At 45.3% G+C, this 19823-nt stretch overlaps 1 protein-coding gene across 2 annotated transcripts in view; it reads right to left on the bottom strand.

Annotated features, from left to right (window-relative positions):
- Positions 1–19823, bottom strand: part of LOC135902239 (agrin-like) — a 615148-nt gene that overhangs the window by 187556 nt on the left and 407769 nt on the right. For both annotated transcript variants that reach the window (XM_065432212.1, XM_065432210.1), the window contains exons 5-6: positions 11100–11410; positions 10527–10931 (exon numbers count right to left, since the gene is read on the bottom strand). In XM_065432212.1, the coding sequence (XP_065288284.1) occupies positions 10527–10931; positions 11100–11410 (716 nt within the window). The remainder of the gene's footprint in view (positions 1–10526; positions 10932–11099; positions 11411–19823) is intronic.

Raw genomic sequence — 19823 nt, forward strand, 5'->3', positions numbered from 1 at the left:
ACCATCACAGTTAGAAACACTCATGTGGCCGTTTGCTTTTAAAATCATACTACATTTAATCAACTAGACACATGATAAACAGGACGCGGAGTAATCTTCGCGAGAGATACACCCGTAGGCTGTGCCACCTCACCGATAAATAGCCGCGTGCCCATGCCTATATCTTCACTGTGATCAAGGCACCCGTAGGGGGCCCGAAACGTCAAGTTCTTTATTTTTATTTTATGCTTGGCAAGCGCATCCTTTTTGGCACCAGCATGTTTCCTCGCCAGACCAGTTTTCGTCGAACACTTGACTATCTTTCTATCTGTCTCATCATAATCACCAACACCACCACCACCACCACCATCATCATCATCATCATCATCATCATCTATTATGCTCACTGCACGACCAATGCCTCTCCCGGCGATCTCCAATTATCCTTGTCCTGCGCCAAGCGGCGCCAAATAGAGCCCGCAAATTTCCAAATTTATTCGCCCCACCCATACTTGTGCCGTCCTCGAGTGCGCTTTCCTTCACATGGCACCTATTCTGTAACCCTGATCGTCCAGCGGTTATCTAACCTGCACATTAAAAGACTTTCCCACTTCATTTTCTTCTCTTAATGTGAATTAGAATATCGGCTATACTCGTTTGCGCTCTGATCCAAAAGGCTTTCTATCTATCTCTTAACGTTAAGCCTAGCATTCTTCGTTCCGTCGCTGTTTGCGCGGTCCTTAACTTGTTCTCAAGCTTCTTTGTAAGTCTCCAAGTTTTTCACCATATGTCAGCAACAGCGAAATGCACTGATTTTACACTTTCCTTTTCAATGATAATGCAAAGCTTCCAGTCATGAGCTGTAGATGTCTGCCCTATGGTCTCCAACACATCTTTATTGTTCAGTGAATTTCCTTCTCATTGTCAGGGTTCCCTGTGACTAATTGACCTAGATAAACGTACTCCTTCACAGACTCTAGGGGCAGACTGTCCATCCTGAACCCTTGTTCCCTTGCCCTGCTATTCATCATTACCTTTGTCTTCTGCACATTAATCTTCCGCTCACTCTTAATCTTTCTCTGTTAAAGTACTCAATCATTTGCTGCTGCTCATCTTTAGTGTTGCTGAACAGAACAATGTTATCTGCAAACCGAATGTTTCAGAGATATTCGCCGTGGATCCTAACGCCTAAACCTTCCCAGTTTCATAGTTTGAATACTTCTTCCAAGCAGGGAGAGAAACGCGCGCTCTGTCCACGCAGCCAAATATCCGAACAGCCATAAATACACCGCCGTACTAATAGACAAAGACGCCAAAATCAAGATCGCATGCAGTGTATACACCAAACACTCTGAAATAGTGGAGGAAGTAGCGATTGTGCTAGCCCTCGCAGATCAGGAATGCGAAGTTGTACAAGCAACTCGCCAACGGCAGTAAAGAACTACGTGAAAACTGCGCTCCCGAACCTAAACGACACGGAGCACCGGACGACGCAAGACATGACCCACCGCGCCGCACAGGGGCAATGCCTCTCGCACGATAGAGAACACTGATCGCGCAGAACGGGACAGGCTCCTTAGATACAATAACATAACCAGTGCATATATAAACGACAGAACGGTATACCCAGTGAAGAGCCCCAAATTGAACAGGAGGCAGGCGGTCCCCTGGAGACAGTTCCAAACGAACACCTTCCTTAACCAATTCTATCTGAAACGTATCTTCCCAGTTAAAGATCCGGACGACACGTGGTAATTGTGCCAGGAAGGACCAACAACACTCAAACACAAGCTGTGAGAGGGTAATGCAGTTATAGGAAGGATGTCTCCGGACACCCTGTCGTCGAGGTGGGCCGCCACTCTTCGCAGCTCAGAGCGGGGCATCCAGACGTAGGCAGTGAAGCAAGCCCGTGAGGTGGTGCTGAGTCAAGGCCTTGACGTTTTCCCGTGGGAGACCTGAGCCTGGGTTGCGTTAAACCTTGCAGGACGTACAAGAAACTTGTATCCATCCAATCATCTTCCAAGCACGCAGTGAATAGCGTTGGAGAGACAGTGTCTTCCTCTCTGTCCCCTTTCTTTTGAGGTATCTTTCTACTTTTCTGGTATAGAATTAAGGTAGCTGCTAATCTCTGTAGATATTTTCGAAGATATTTACGTAAGCGGCCTGTGCTCCTTGATTACGTAATGCCTCTATGACTGCTGGTATCTCTACTGAATCAGATGCCTTTTGTTATTCTATGAAGGCCATATAGAGAGGCTGATTTTACTCTGCGGATTTCTCGATTATCTGATTGATGACATGGATGTGATTCATTGTAGAGTATCCCTGCCTGAAACCTGCCTATTTCCTTGGTTCACTAATGTCCAAAGCCTCCCTTAGTCTATTGCAGATTATCTTGGTGAATATTTTATATTATACTTGAAGTAAGCTAATGGGCCTATATTTTTTCACTTCTTTGACGTATCCATTTTTTGTGGGTTGGTACAATGTTTTCATTCTTCCAGTTTTCTGGGACTCCTGAAGTCGATAGACACTTCGTATAGAGAGCCGGAAGTTTTTCAATCGTTATGTCGCCTCCATCTTTCCTTTAATGGGTGGTTATTCCGTCTTCTCCTGCCAGTTTTCCCGCTTCATGTCTTGCAAGGCGCTTCTGAGCTCACCACTAGTTACAGGAGTCCCAGCAACCTGTTTATTACTGCTTTGAACTGAGGTATCGTGGCTACTGTGGGTACTGTACAGGTCAGTACAGAATTATTCCACTGCTTTTACTACACCTTCAAATTGCTGATGATATTACAATACTTATCTTTCGGTGCATCCAACATGATTTGTCCTACACCAAGTTTCCTTCTCAGTGATTTCAGGTGGCGTCCATATTTTACGGCTTCCTCAGTCTTTCTCACGTTATCATATATAATATCCCTTATTTTGGCCTTGTTGATCAGTTTCTACAGTTCCGCGAATTCTATCTTATCTCTTGAGTTGGACACTTTCATTCTTTGTCGCTTCTTCATTGGACTCTTTGTTACTTCAGAGAGCTTGCCTTCTGTTTGCTTCGGTGCCTTGCCTCCCAATTCAGTTGCTGCCTCTGAAGCTAGCCTATTTACGGTTTCATTCATTACCTCTATGTCATCTTCATCTCTCTGTTCTAAAGCTGCTTATTTGTTTGCAAGTGCCAGCCTGAATTTGCCTTCTTGTGCACTTACTTCATCTAAGTTGGTCTGTTTCCTCTTCACCAATTTTCCTCTTCCTCTTTTCAAGTTGAGACGAATGCTGGCCCTCACTAGCATATGATCACTGCACTTTAACCTACCTAACACTTCTACATCCTGGTCTATGCTGGGATCGGCATAATGAATGAAATCAACTTCATTTTTTTGTTTCCACATTAGGGGCTTTGCCAGGTCCAGTTCCTGTTGGTACGCTTCCTGATGAATGTGTTCATTAATCGCAGCGTATTCTTTTCTGCGAATTCAATGAGCAACTCTCCGCTAGCGCTCGTAGAATCGACGCAGTAGTTGCCAATTGCTTGTTCACCTGCCTGCTTTCTCCCTCCTACCCGCCTTGGTTCTTCAGTGGCTATGGTGTTGGGCTGCTGAGCACGAGGTCGCGGGATCGAATCCCGGCCACGGCGGCCGCATTTCGATGGAGGCGAAATGCTAAAACACCCGTGTGCTTAGATTTAGTTGCACGTGAAAGAACCCCAGGTGGTCGAAATTTCTGGAGTCCACTACAGTGCGCCTCATGATCAGAAAGTGGTTTTGGCACGTAAAACCGCATAATTCAATTTTTTTCTCCGACTTTTGGATTGAAGTCGCTACAGTTTACTGACTTTTCACCTTTCTCATAGGTAATTCAACATATTCATGAAACTGATCTACTTCATCATCCTCGTGAGTGGATGTTGGAGCGTAAGCTTCTACTACATTTAATCTAGGCTTGTAGTACCATAAATCTATATAAGAAAGTTATTTCACTCACTTGCTCACCTTTAATCTATACGTCTTACTATATTTCATTACGACTACTGCTACCATCTCACTAATGCTCTAAAATTTGTCAATGTTGCCAGCTGTGTCTTTATGAATAAGGATTCCTACCCCGTGTTGCTTCTTATCTGGGATTCCTCTATGACAGAGGACATGGCCGTTAGTCAACATTGTGTAAGCCTCGCCAGTTCTTCTAATCTCACAAGGCCGATGATATCCCAAACAATGTTGGATAGTTCCTCAAAAAGTCCTGCTCACAGAGCTTGGGTGTTAAAGGTTGACAGCGTCCGTTGACCTCTGTCTGTCTGTCTGTCTGTCTGTCTGTCTGTCTGTCTGTCTGTCTGTCTGTCTGTCTGTCTGTCTGTCTGTCTGTCTGTCTGTCTGTCTGTCTGTCGGTCCGTCTGTCCGTCTGTCCGTCTGTCCGTCCGTCTCTCTGTCTGTCTGTCTGTCTGTCTGTCTGTCTGTCTGTCTGTCTGTCTGTCTGTCTGTCTGTTCTCTTACGCCGACCCGACTATTGATCCATGTTGTCTGCTTTCTTGGATAATTAGCCATGTGCTCCTGTTGGCTATGCCTTCGAGGTCGTTCCGTTGTCGTCATTCTAGTTTCGTGGTCTTAATCTCGTCATGCCATCGTCGTCACGCTTTTTACCCTGATCCAGTCACCCAAGTTGTCTATTTATATTTGACTTAAGCCACAAAAAAACGCAAGGACACAGGTAAGTAAGACCAGACAGAACGAGCGCTTCCTAATAACAAGTTGTCTATAGCTTTGGCCAACATATATGGTGCCGGGGTCATGATGCCGTCGTGGTCGCCGCATCGCCGCCATTCCAGCTTTGTCATTAGGCTTGTGTCATGCCGTCGTCGTCACCCTGTCGCTTCATCATCGCAATGACTTCACTAAAGTGATCCAGTTATCGTTATGTCGTCGTCGTCATACAGCTTTCGTGGTTCAAACGACTTCAATCTATCTTCTTTATGGCGGCGAAATGTGAAAACACCAATGTGCTTAGATTTAGGTGCACGTTAAAGAGCCGCAGGTGGTCAAAATTTCTGGAGTCCTCCACTACGGCGTGCCTCATAAGCAGAAAGTGGTTTTGACGCGTAAAACCGTATAATTTATAATCTTTCTTCTTTTGGTATTGTATACATACTGCTCTGATTCAATCTTTTTCATTTTCATTTTATTACCTTAAAGACCCCTATCGTGGTATTATATAAGGGGCGGTTGACAAGTATACACAAGAAAAGGCAGGGGTTAGAGTGAAATAGAAATTAGAACAGTTTCCAGAAATTCTGAATTACATGCGATGGCAGCGTCATTGAAGGGTAGGCCACTGCAGTCTTTGGATGCTCGTTGTAACACTGAAGCTTGAAAAGTGGAAGTTCGTGTAGGAGGACGAGAAACTTGGAGTTGATGGCTGGTGCGCGTTGAGATGCGTGAAGATGGTGGTATAATGTAAGTTTTGTAATGTAATGTTTAGTTTTGTGACATTAATCTCGTCATGCGAGCTGTGAAAAACTTGTGACAGAGAAGGAGTATGGCGATAAGACAACGAAAAACAAGAGATGTCAAGCTAGATTCTGCCTCTAAGAGCGAAATGCTGATCTATGTGAAGGTGAAGAATGGATGAGTCTAGTCGCACTGTTCTCAACCGACTCGAGTGCATTGACGCTGTATGTTTGATGAGGTTTCCAGATGGCCACGGTATATTCGAGTTGTGGTCGGACAAATGATTTGTATTCGAGTAGTATAATGGGCTGTGGAGCATCACGAAGGTGACGTTTCATGAACTCAAGGGTCTCATTCGATGACGTAGTTACGTTAGTGGCATGCGCATTCCAGCAAAGTCATGGGAAAGGGTTATGCCTGAGTACTTATAGGCTGGAAATGATTTCATTGGTACGTTTCCAGTAGAGATAAGGATTATGACGGCGGAAAATTGAAATAAATTGGCCCCTGTTAGGATTCAAGGCTATTTTCCAACTGTTGCACCAGTTTTGCACGTTATTGAGGTCATTTTGGAGAGATGCTTGGTCAGAGGTGTCAGTCACCCTACGACAGATCCTACAGTCGTCAGTGAACACGCGAATATGACAAGATACATACAGTGGAAGATCGGAAATGTATATTAAGAAAGGAAGCGGCCCCAGTCCTGAGTATGGCGCCCTTGTCATGCCGTAATCGTCAGTCGCTATCATGCCAGCATTGTCAGACCATCGTCGTCCTTGTGCCAACATCGTCACTCAAGCTACCTCATCCGACTCCAGTCATGGTACCATCGTCCCGCCATCGTTGTCACACAGCTTATGCGATACTGTCTTCGTCACACAATTGTCACTATACGTTCATCGTTATCTCATTGTCACCAAGTCGTGGTTTCGCAATCGTCCTCCTTTCATCGTCGTCATGTAGTCATCCTCAAGCATTGCTCGTCATACCATCTCTGGGTTGTTGCGGTCGTTCCATCGTCATCATTAAAGCTTCGACAAGTGACTATCGTCATCCCGCCATCTTCACACAGCCATCGTCATATCGTTGTCGTCACGCCATCATTATCACGCTGCAATATCACCATTATCATCCCTTCAATATCGTCATCCCATTATCTTCATGCCGTCGTTGTCATTCCTTGTTAGTCATTCCACAGCAATCACGCTGTCGCCATTCAATCGTGATTATGCCATTATTGTAACGTCCCCCTCGCCGTAGCGTTGTCGTCACACAGACGCTATCATGCATCGGTTATGCCGTCGTCGCCATTCTCTCCTGGCCGTGCCATTATCACCATTCCCATCGTGCAATATTTCCATTCATCCGTCCGTCCGTCCATCCATCGGTCTGGGCATGTCTGTCTTGTTCTATGGTTTCTTTGTTCTTGGCTCGTTATTTATTCTGACGAGTCAATGCGGTTGCTTTCAGAACCAAAGAATGAATAGCTCTTTCCGAGAGATCTTCATTTGTATGCACAACTAGGAAACAGAGAACACGCCCAGCGGAAGACCAGTTGAAATGCAGGAGGTCCCGAGAGACGTCTCCCCACCAAGAACGCCCTTGGTCTCCAACTTGTGCTGTCACCGCAGCAACCGGAGTACTAACCACAGCAATGCGCTGAACACTGCCTCTTTTGATAGTGAAAATAAAATGGAAAATCCCAGAGCAATACATACTGCAGCCTGCAAAACAAAAAAGTGAAAAAATTTAGCGTAGAATCTCTTGTGGAAGTTATCTAAATGATGCGTAAGCATTTGCTACTAATCGCCTGTTTTTTGTTCTTCGTACGCTATACTGACTGCGTTTCGTTTAATTGTAAGAAACACCACGAAAAAATCGTGACACAGAAAAGCGCGGCTGCAACACCCAAATGCTAATTGAGACCAGCAGGAGACGACGAAGAAGATGCGAGTAGTAGCAATAATCACTGATGTTATATGATGGTGTGTTTAGATGATGCTCATGCTTCGTGGATGGCGTGCAATGGCCGATGCGTGGTGTAACTGAACAGTGTAACGTTTGGTAGACCTAATACGTAGCCGTGACCGATGACGCTGCCTCCTCTCGATGCAAACCATAATTAACCGTTATCAACCGTGCACCGGCGGCGGCCGCGTGGACCTATCTTGAAAGCAATTTGCGATGTGGGCGGAGTGCACCGAGTGTTGATAGCTCCGTGGGCGCTGCATTCTCGCCGCGTCGTTGGCGTTGAAACGAGAAGCAGCACGAAGGTGAACTCGCTCGCTGCTAGCGGCCCTATCTTGACATGTCGCACGGACGGACGGGTTTTCTCGTTGGGTTGTGATAAAAATGCTGGCGCATTGCAAACACCAGATGCATGAGGTGCAGGAATAAGCAAAAAAATAATAATATGCGGATCCCAAGCACCATGGGAATCGATGTAAGCGCGGCTTTGTTTGCTGTTTGCTTTGATTGACGATAATTAGCGGTGATGTTAGCAGCGAATGTGTAATTTCTTCAGGGTTTAGTACAATAAGAGAGTGGTGAATTCACACTAAACGTTACCTGGCGTGGACCAGTGCTGCTTGTCTGCGTAGTCCACCGAACGTGTTTGCTTGAGGCGTTGTTGTGCGTCATTCTTCTTAATTTTTGAGACTTGAGCATTAACACTGCCTCGCATGGCACATCGCATTGTGGTAGAAGCGTTAAACGTAATTTAATTGTGAGGCTGTACATAATTCCATTTTTTATTATAAAATTGAATCTATAAATTGCATACATACATTTACTCTCTGCACCACGTTTCACTGCGTAGCGAAGACGCTCCTGTTCCGCGCGACGCTTCTTTCTGGCCTGGCTGTCCTCGATTCAGAGTGCACGGTTCCGAGCTATTTCGCTGGTGCCTGTTTACGTGCCCCTTCTGCATACGCGACCAGCACGCTACTGAGACGCCAGCTCCAAGCGCTCTCTTGCAGGCTATGGACGATTCTCATGTTTACGCTATTAGAGACCAGCACGCGACTTCCACAGCCCGGCACCTGCATTTTTGTCGCACAAGAAAGCAAGCACAGCACAGGGCATACGCACAAACTGCGCATCCCGGATGGATGGATGGATGGATGGATGGATGGATGGATGGATGGACGGACGGACGGACGGACGGACGGACGGACGGACGGACGGACGGACGGACGGATGGATGGATGGATGGATGGATGGATGGATGGATGGATGGACGGATGGACGGATGGACGGACGGACGGACGGACGGACGGACGGACGGACGGACGGACGGACGGACGGACGGACGGATGGATGGATGGATGGATGGATGGATGGATGGATGGATGGACGGATGGACGGACGGACGGACGGACGGACGGACGGACGGACGGACGGACGGACGGACGGACGGACGGATGGATGGATGGATGGATGGATGGATGGATGGACGGATGGACGGATGGACGGACGGACGGACGGACGGACGGACGGACGGACGGACGGACGGATGGATGGATGCCCTTTGGTGGGCTGCGCCACGAAGCTTTTGTTATGACATTGCCGAATGTCCCACCTATGTTAAAAAACAAAAAGAAAAGAAAAACAAACCAAAAATTTTCTGAACCCCTGTTGGGAAGTTTTCTTTGTGCGCCTCCATTGTATCTCGTTTGCCTGCTTTTCTTCCACTAATCTTCTAATCGCCCCTTAGTCATCTCTACTGCGGACATTCTTACTTTCCAACTGCTCTGGCTGAACCCAGAGACCAAATGTGCCTAAATCGACTACTCGGCAAATATTTTGGATTCTAATAAAACATGCTCCATTGTTTTCCTAGATTTTTATCGCAGCAAACACATGCTGCTTCTTCCTTGTATCTCACTTTACAAGTGCGTGTTCCAACGCATCCTGATCTCACTTCGAAAAGTAATGAGCTTCCCTATGAGTTATTATAATCTTTTTCTTCCCTGATTTCATTTTTCCCCCTAAGTAGTTACTCATAGCGTGTTTTTTTTTTTCCATTGCCGCCATCCATGAGACCATCACAGCCACTATGACTTTCCGCTTGACGTTCTCTTGCTGTGTTGCTGAACATACCGGTAGAACAGTTTCTGGTAAGTTTCCTAGTTATTTTCCTCCACTGTGAATCAATGTTTTTACTATACAGATACTTGAACACTCTCTCAGGCCATTTTCTTTCTGCCATATTTCTCAGTCGTTCTTCATAATAAATATTACTCGGAGCTTCTCGCACTCCAAAACTTCTCCAGCCCATATCACCCTGCAGAGCTTCATTTGTAGCCTTCCCGTGAGTGCCCAATGGCAGGCATCCCACTGGCCTTTACTTGCCATCGAGTCCTTATTATACCCCTGACTTCAAAGCAAACAACCGCATTTCCTAATGTAAGTCATGGAACCATCGCACCTTTCCGCATAAGCCGGAGCACCTCGTACCTGTTGTATCCCCATTTCTCCTGCCCTTTGCTGTTATTGTTTTTTCCTGTGTTTAAATATATTTATTGCGTTGGTTTATCTATGGACCAAGGTATTTATAATGTTTTGCCAAGGTATTTCCTGAGCCTGAATTGACGCTGCCAGTTCACTGTTGTCATTGAGTACCACGACAGTTTATTTTATAACGCTAAATTTCAGACCTATATTCTCGCCTTTCTGTGCACAGATATTAGCCAGACGTTGCGTACCAATTCGCTTGCTAGCTAGAAATATAATATGGTCCGCGTAAAACAAACATGGAAGCTGCCGATCTGCTACTGCATCCGTCTCTTTGTATGAGAGATTAAACCCAAATTTACTTCCGTCTAGCGCCCTTGGAATCCTCGCCATGTACATCATAAACAGCAGTGGGGCTAAAGGGCGCCCTGCCTCAGTGCCCTGTTGATAATAACTTTCTCCTCGCTCCTCATCCTTTCCCATTAAACGCAAACCGCATTTTCTAAGTAAACCTTTCTCAAAAGCTCAGGACAATCGTCACCTAAGCATTCCGAGGCGAGCGCCATCTGGTGGTGTAGCGATAAGCCCATCGGCAAGACCATCATAGCAGCACCCGCCAAAAAAGGCGTCACTTTGAGAAACGGTACTTGCCTCGCAGACACCATAGAAGGGGCACTGGCGGCCGTCGCACGGGTCCGAGCAGAGCCCAGGGTGCGCGACGGCCACGGGAGGCAGCGCGGAGCCTCCCGGGGCTGTACTCCGCTGGCAGGTCTCGCGCCTGAGCTTGCACTCGTTAGGGTACGAGATTCCATCCGAGCCGCACACGGGCTCGAACTCCTCCGAACAGGGCGGGCAGCGGCACGACGGTTGGCCGCTAGCGTCGGGCGCACAGAAGGCGCCCGGCGGGCAGCGGAAGCCGTGGCAGGGCGCGGCGGCGTCGCACGGTCCCGCGTACGAGACCCGCAGCTCGGCGTCCCCCGCCAGGCACGCCTCGCGCCGGAGATGGCAGGCTGAGTCGTACGTCTTGCCGTCCGAGCCGCAAACGGGTCTCAGCACCTGCGCGCCGAGTAGTGTCTCCGTACACCTCGACTGGGTCGTAGCATTGCTCAAGCAGCAGGCAGAATCACTTTTTGTCCCGTGCGTTCCAGAATAAGGTGAAATCGAAAGTTCCGCTGCGCAGCTAACTCGGCATTTCTTAATTGCACGAAGCAAATTCAGACTCACCTGTTCACAAGGAGGCGGGCAGGTACACGAGGCTTTTCCGAATCGGTCGATGGAGCACTCGAACGGGCACTGCAGGTCTCCGCAGGGATTCAGGCCTTGCGAGCAGGCACCCGCATACACGAGCCGCAGGGACCGGCGCGAGCGGCATGCTTCGACTCGGAGCAGGCACTCGTTGGGGTAGGTGCGTCCGTCAGACCCGCAAACAGGCCGCAGATCCCCGGGGCAGGCACCGTTGCAGCGGCAGATCGGGTTGCGCTGCTCGTCCAGCTGGCACACTTGCGATGCCGGGCACTGGACGCCACGACACGGGTCTGCACGGGACAGCATGCGGTGCACCTAATTCGCTCCTGTTTCCGTTTGTTGAGCGATGCCGACTTTTGCTGAGTGTCGGTTGCGCGCGTGTGTTTATTCAAGCCTAATGGATACAGACTCGAATAATCCAGCTACAAAAATGGCCTATTCAGTCTTATTGTCTGTAAACGAACGTCCTCAGTTCTCATGTCACCAGTAATGATTGTCGGAAATGCATTTCGGCACTTAATATTTCTTGCATACTACGCCACACTACTTCCTGACATTCGCCTTCGATGCTTCAGCAGACAACCGAGGCGCGGTGCATTCGAGAACCGAACACCAGCAGTTGCTGGTGCAGGAGAGGTATATTGACCCCAAGGAAGTCAACAGTGCCAAAATATTGCACACACAACACTGAAGCACAAAGATGACCCTAGCTAAAGGACGTGTTTCATGGAAGAAATAAAAAAGATGATACCAGGAGCGATCAGCACGGTGTTTGTCGCTGCTTTATTCCAAATGAACAAGAGCGCCGGCAGAGTGCCTTGTAGTTCGCGCCACCTATCATTTTTGCTACGCTAAGTTTTATACCTCAAAACCAATTTTTAGGCGTAGAAGCCACAATTAGGCAAAGATAGTTGCATCGTTTTGGATAAACCACAACAAGATTGATGTTGCGCGCAGTTTATCAAACCAGATTCTGCTAACCACGGACTATACTAAAAATTTCTACGCATATAATATTTCGTTACTTTAATCCTACGAGCAAACTCCGCATGGCGACAAATTAATTTCGACGACCTCTGCCTAATTGTCTTGAGTTGGCATGGTGTGTTGGAATAATTTAGTGGCACTTTACAATGAAACGTACAAGTTTCATGTCCTTAGGATGCCAATTGCAGAGTAACCTGCAAAGACTTCTTTTGTTATCGCAGTATCGTGCTCCTGGTATCTTTGCCAACTATAGATGAAAAGCGCAGCCTTTTAAGCACGACGAACCAGCTCTCTCATTATCGGCCACATCTTTTCTGCGTTGGTGAATTTTACCAACCATTGCAATTCGTGATGCCAGTCTTGGCGGTAGTGTAAACCAGCAGCTCTTTGAGACTCTGGTTTTATAATGGCGCTCACACTCTCGTATGCTTTCGTAATTCTATGAAGTGAAATTTCGAGGTTTCGTCTATACTTCCCCACGTTTAGAAAGCCAATATGCAAGTGCTTCTGTATCTGTCGTTCGTCCAAGCGATTTAAAATTTGCCTCAGCATAACACTTCAGAAATGCGAGCATTGTGAACTTCTTTAAAAGGCCAATTAAGACTTTTTGTTCTCTCTGTCTCTCCTCGATACATAAAAGAAAAGACAAACTCGCAAGCATCTTAGCACCTTATACTATTAGGAAGGGCCACCTTTTTTTCACAAATGAATGTCCAAGTAAAAAAAAAGAGAGAGAGAAAACGAATTCACTTATCAGTCATATAATGTTACGCGCAGTTACGAGACCACCATTGTCATTCCATTTAATTCGATATCAGCTAATGTTTACGCGAATAAATTTCCAGTGAAACTACCCGTTAACACAGAAAATGGCTTAGAGGTAACGTAATATGCACAGCTTAGAAGGCAATGTACTCTGGTAGTTTAAAACAAGATTTGTTTTTATGCTTTGAAAACCAATCCGTAATTGCAATAATTTACACCAACGCGTGCCGGCGCTATCGTTGCTGAGTCTCGCGGTGGGCCGCCGGGTGCTGTGCGTGTTCAGCGTGACAGCCTTGAAGTTGCGTATTTTTAGATTGTTTCGGCTGCGTTTAGTTTCCGCGCTCCCTTGTTTTCATGTACTTTTATGGTCATCCACGCAAAGTGAACGTCTGGACTGAAGGCGACGCAACATGCGCGAGAAAGGCTGCAGTGGCCTACAACATCGGTGTTTCTTGTGACTGTGCGCTTACAGAGCCTACGATGGCCGTTATTCGTGGCAAAGGACAAAAAAGCTTCCATTCGGCTTGAACAGTGATTAACTGGACGTTTTTTTTTTCTTTCGGCGGAATCTATCCTCAACAACGTCCATCCATTACTTAGATGCAATGGCGTGCCCAGAGTGCACATCGTGACAGCGCTTCGCCTTCAAACAGAGGGGCAAATGCAAGGCACATGGACTGCTGATAAAAGAGGTACGTAGGTAGTCCAGTTCAGCGTCGCGCTTTTCTGGTGAGTTACTCTGGCAGAAATTTTCGCGTAATTTTTTCAAAGGACAGAACAACATGTGTTGGGTGCGAGTGTAGTATGTGTACTTCAGGCGGAGCCTACGGGCACTCAATCGTGACAGCACCTGCAGTTGTAGAGAATTAAGTTCTGCTACGCATCAGTGTTCGGCGCAGGCATGTAAATAATACTTTGGATGGCCTAGTTGGTTCATTCTCTCAGAAAAGGTGGGCGCGGAGTCACACCACTGTCGTACGGCCGCTTTTGATCACGATTAAGCCCGTTCTAGATCGAAATTTTCGACCGCGATTGGCTCTCGTCCGCAGATTGAGAAAGGAAGCCCAATGCGGCCAGAATTTCGATCCCAATCGGGATGAAACGCGATCAAAAGTCTGCATTGTGACACTCGTAATAAATGTCCGTTTTGTACTCGCACTGAATAGTTCTTTTTGGTTGGGGATCACGTGCTAGGTAATGGCGCAAGTAGCTTGCAGTGCTTCTGCATTCATCGCTAGAACAGAACAAATTAACCACGAGCATCCCGACTGCGTACTTATCCTTCGTTTTCAGTTCTGCTCGTTTGTTCTACAAACTCATGTGATATTGCCCACGAACGCGTGATTACGCAATTTGTTAATAAATTTGCCTTCATTGTATCAGCACACGGAGGCTGAACAATATTTCTTATCCTTGAATTTCTTTGTAGGTTTCACGCAGGCAAACTTATTACTACTGCTATGCATGTTTCTTCTTGTATGACTGAACCCTGCCCAAAGATATCGTGCCAGTGGTCGGCAGTATTTTGAAACGAAAAGCTTCCCTACGCTAGTCAGCACCGCGCTTCGCGAGCCGGTGTATGTCGAAATTGGCTCCGTAAGCGTGCTCGGAGTCGGCGCAGGTGGCCACTGCCGCGCGCTATGCGTCATCGTTTGACATTCGCCGCAAGCGCGTGTTTACCGCGGAGGCCGACTATATAAGCGCTTGCCAGAGAATAGGCGTGCGCATTCAACATGGAAAGAGAAGCGAGTGATACTACCGATACAGAGCTTGTTTATGGCTCTACAGAAATCGCAAGACAATGTGCCGAACAATGATCAATAAGGAAGTTTAATATTCCTGCATAACTTATGGTATATATCATTGATAAGCGATTTGTAAAACTACACAAGGCACACGTATAGCATAACCATAAGCTAACCAAAGCATATCCATAATTTAAGCCGTAAGCGTAACAATAGGCTAAATCATAAAGCATAACCATAAGCTAAACGGTAAGCACATCCATAACTTAAACCATAGGCATATCCATAAGTTAAACCGTAAGCATATCCATAGGCTAAATCATAAAGTATAACCGTAAGCTAAACCGCCAGCATAACCATAGGCTCAATCATAAAGCATAACCATAAGCTAAACCGCAAGCACATCCATAACTTAAACCATAGGCATATCCATAAGTTAAAGCGTAAGCATATCCATAGGCTAAATCATAAAGTATAACCGTAAGCTAAACCGCCAGCATAACCGTAGGCTCAATCATAAAGCATAACCATAAGCTAAACCATAAGCATCCCCGAATCATTTAGCTTCGAGATATCCAGGCTTAACCTTAGCTAAGCCCCAGCCAATTTCTCGAAGTAAATTTCACTGAACCTACTATGGCTACTGTACATTTCACTACTTTATTCTTATTTCTAGTGATAAAGCTTATGGTTATTGTAACTATCCTTGGCATTTATATATCTACAATAAGGTAGTAATTGTTTATTGTATTTGAAGTTTTGAGAGGTTCTTTTTATAACTGGTCAATCTCGGGTGGTATTGAGGGTGAGTTGTCTTCATGTGATGTGACTCGAATGGGGAATTAGAGTTCGAAGGAATTCCGGATCAAGCTACAGAACAGGTATTTGGCTTTAACTCCGGAAGAGGACCTTAGTGTTGAAGAAATGAGCGACAGTCTTAAGGGCATCATTTAGGAGGGTGCATTAGAAGTCGGAGGTAACTTCGTTAGACAGGATACCGGTAAGCTATCGCAGGAGACGAAATATCTGATTAAGAAACGTTAAAGTATGAAAGCCTCTAACCCTACAGCTAGAGTAGAACTGGCAGAACTTTCCAGTTTAATCAACAAGCGTAAGATAGCTTACATAAGGTGGTATAACATGGATAGAATTAAGCCTGCTGTCAGGATCGGAGGAAGCCTAAAGGCAGTGAAGAAGAAAATAGGAATAGGCAAGAATCAGATGTATGCGTTAAGCGACAAAGCCAGCTATGTCAATATTAATGTGTATAAGACAGTTCAGGTGGCCGAGGATTTCTACAGAGATTTATACGGCACCAGTGGCAACCATGACGATAATGGAAGAGGGAATAGCCTAAAGGAATTTTACATCCCACAAGTAACGCCGCAAGAAGTAAAGAAAGCCTTGGGAGAGAGAGAGAGACAAAAGGGAAGGAAAGACAGGTAGGTTAGCCAGTCTAAATACCGGCTGGCTACCCTGTGCTGGGGAAAGGGGTAAGGGGAATAAAAGGTGAAGGAAGAGAGAAAAAAACAAGAAAAATGCACACAGTTACGCGATGTTACGCGCAACAATAGTCAAAGGCATTCGCACAATTCACTTGTCCTGAAGAACTTGAGCAAAGCCCTTAAGGCCTTGAGTGCCGAAACCCATCTGGACCAGTGTCTTAGAATATTCTCTTTTGTGAAGGGGCGATTGTCCAGTTTTTCGAGCATGACGAGGACTTTTCTTTGCCCATTGTAACGGGGACAGTCACAGAGGAGGTGCGCGACCGTCTTGTCGCAGCCGCAGGTGTCGCAAGCAGGGCTGTCGGGCATTCCAATGCGGAAGGAATATTAGTTCGCGAATGCCACGCCGAGCCATATGCGGCACAGAAGTGTTGCTTCCACTCGTGGCAACCGTGGTGGAAGACGGAGTTGCAAACTTGGATCCAATCTGTGAAGACCTGTGTTCGTGAATTCACTGGTATTCCACAGAATAAGCGTAAGGTCGCGTGCGAGGGAGCGAAGACTTGTGGCTACATCTGTTCTTGACAGCGGTATGGGAAGAATGTGGACACCATCATGGGCCGACCGGGCAGCGTCATCCGCACTGTCGCTTCCCAAAATTCCGCAGTGACCCGGTATCCACTGGTAGATGGTTTTGTGTCCCTTGTCGATTGCGTAATGGTGCAGTAGTAGGATGTCTGCGAATAATTGCACATTTTATTTATTTATTTATTTATTTACCCTCAGGGCCTTTCGGCATTAGGGAGGGGAGTGGGTTATACAACAAATAAGGAGGAAATAAATCATGAGCTTATACACAATATTTGCTAATTATACAATGTTAGCTATACGTATGAAAAATGCAGTAATAGAACTTGACATATAAAAGTAACATTAAACAAGAAAAAGGAAAACACCAGGAGCAGTTCGTACAAATGTTTGCTATTGTATATTGTTAGCTAGTGCTTTTCGAAAATGATCATTGTTATTAATGGAAACAATGTCAGAAGGAAGTTCATTCCAATCTTTCGACGTACGTGGCAAAAATGAGTGTAAAAAGTGTGTCGTGTTACATGTACCAATTCTAACTTTATGATGATGATCTGTACGGTGAGATAAGTAGTATGGTAGCGATATGAATTTTGGGTGAAGTGTAGGGTGGTGATACAGCTTATGAAAAAATGAAAGGCGGGAAATTTTTCGACGTGTTGCTAGTGGTTGAAGACCCAGATTCGATTTCATTGAAGAAACACTCGCACCACGGTAGTAATTCCATAGAATAAAACGAGTGGCGTTGTTTTGGATGAGTTCAAGGGAATGTATTAGGTTTTCGTGGTAAGGGTCCCATATAGCTGCAGCGTACTCTAATTTTGGCCGTAACAGGGTTTTATAAAGTAGTAATTTTAAAGGAGTGGGAGCATGAGAAAAGTTACGGCGTAAGTATCCCATCAAGCGGTTAGCTTGATTAATTATGTATTCGACGTGATGATTCCATGTTAATTTAGATGTTATATGTAGCCCTAAATACTTATATGAGTTAGTAGATTCTAAAGCAACATTATTCAAGTAGTACACAGGCAGATTATCGTTAGATCTGGATACTCTCAGAAATTTGCATTTGTTAATATTGAGTTCCATTCGCCACAATCGGCACCATTTGCTGACGTTATTGAGATCGGCCTGAAGCAGGGAGATGTCGTGTTCGTTAGTTATTTCTCTAAGGATTACACAGTCATCTGCAAATAAATGTATGTCAGAGGTTATTGCTGAAGGTAAGTCATTAATGTAGATAAGGAATAATAAAGGTCCCAGGACGGAACCTTGGGGCACACCGGACTGAACGTCGCTATGAGGTAAGTCATGGCCATTAGCTGTTACGAACTGAGAACGGTTAGCGAGAAATGACTCAATCCATTTGAGAACGTTATGATGGAGGTTTAATTTGCTTAGTTTATAAAGTAAAAGTTTATGACACACTTTGTCGAAGGCTTTCGAAAAATCTAAAAAGATGCAATCGGCAAGAGAAGAACAGTCAAGTATTTGGTGTAGTTTGTGAGTAAATGTTAATAATTGTGATTCACATGAGAATGATTTTCGAAAACCATGTTGTGATGACGAAAAAAATGAATTAGATTCAAGAAAATCCGCAATTTTAGTAAAAATGACGTGTTCTAGCAGTTTGCAGCAGGTACTGGTTAATGATATCGGGCGATAATTTGTAGGTGATGTTTTGCTGCCAGATTTGTGCAAAGGAATTATTTTTCCTATTTTCCATTCTGATGGAACAGTAGATGTGTTGAGTGATTGTTGAAATATTTTGGTTAGTATATGGGAACTATAAGTGCAGGTGTTTTTCAGAAATTTAGCACTGATGTTATCAAAGCCGGGTGACGAATCCATCTTCAATGAGTCTATTAGTCGAATAACTCCGGGAACTTCAACAGTCACTGGAGGCATAGTTAAGAAGTTATAGTCATTCAAGATAGGTAGTTCAATATCAACTGTGCACGAGAAATTTTTAACAAAGTTATTATTCAGGAGAGTTGCGCATAGGTTTTTCGGCACAGGGTTACCAGAGCAAGTGTTAAGGGTGATAGAATCATCGGAAGGTGGATGTATGACACGCCAAAATTTTTTTACGTTAGTTATCAGCATAGATGGTAATGTGGTTGATAAGAATGTTTCTTTAGCGCATTTGAGTGCGGCTACATAGGTGTTAGATGCTAATGTGTAGGCTTTCCAACGTGAGTCAGTGGGTGATTGCGTCGTGGAACGATACAGTCGTCTTTTTTTGTTGGATAGTCGTTTTAAATGATTATTGTACCAAGGCGCGCGCGGGTTGCATGTTATAGTACGGGTTGGGATGTGTGTATTGATTAAGCGATTTACCTCTGCCGAAAACATGTTCCAGTTTGACTGCACACTACGATTTTCAAAATCACTCATGAATATGTTAAGAAATAGACTGAGTTCATTATTTATTGCTTCGAAGTTAGCTCTCTTGTAGTCTCTAATTATTTTTTTAGTCTTCGGAAGTTTCACAAACGCAGTATTAAAATGAATATTTAGCAATAAGTGGTCACTGATACCCGGTAAGTAATGGATGGTAGAGGCATAATCGGGACGATTGGTTAGGATCAAATCGAGAATGTTTGCGGAAGTGGATGTTAATCTCGTCGCTTGTGTGACTAATTGAGTTAATGAAAATGTAGTACAAATACCCAAGAAATCTTTTGAATCAGAAGAAGAAGATAATAAGTTAGGTATATCACTGTTCCAAACTATAATAGGAAAATTAAAGTCACCAAATAAGAAAAGAGGTGCAGAAGGAAACTTTGTCGTAATGGTACTAATGATATCATGCAATTCGTTGGTAAATGCGGGTGACGAGGAAGGTGGACGATAGCAAACGCCTAAAATTACCTTTTGATGGTTCAGAGTTGCTGTAGCCCACACTGATTCTAGATTGGTGCTGATGTGAGTGGGTGACGATGGGATGCGTTTCGAAAGGGCAAGAAGTACGCCGCCACCACGGCGCTCTGTTCGGTCACAGCGGTATATCGTGAATTGTTTGCTATCATGAAACAGTTCTGAGTCTTGAATGTCATTTGAGAGCCATGTTTCAGTTAAAGCTATTATATGGGCTGAACACGTGCCAATTGCGGATGATAATGAGTCACGGTTTTTCAGAACACTTCTGATGTTAGTATAAAGGATGCTGA

Source organism: Dermacentor albipictus, chromosome 6, assembly GCF_038994185.2.
Source record: "Dermacentor albipictus isolate Rhodes 1998 colony chromosome 6, USDA_Dalb.pri_finalv2, whole genome shotgun sequence".
In the NCBI taxonomy this organism is placed as follows: domain Eukaryota; kingdom Metazoa; phylum Arthropoda; class Arachnida; order Ixodida; family Ixodidae; genus Dermacentor; species Dermacentor albipictus.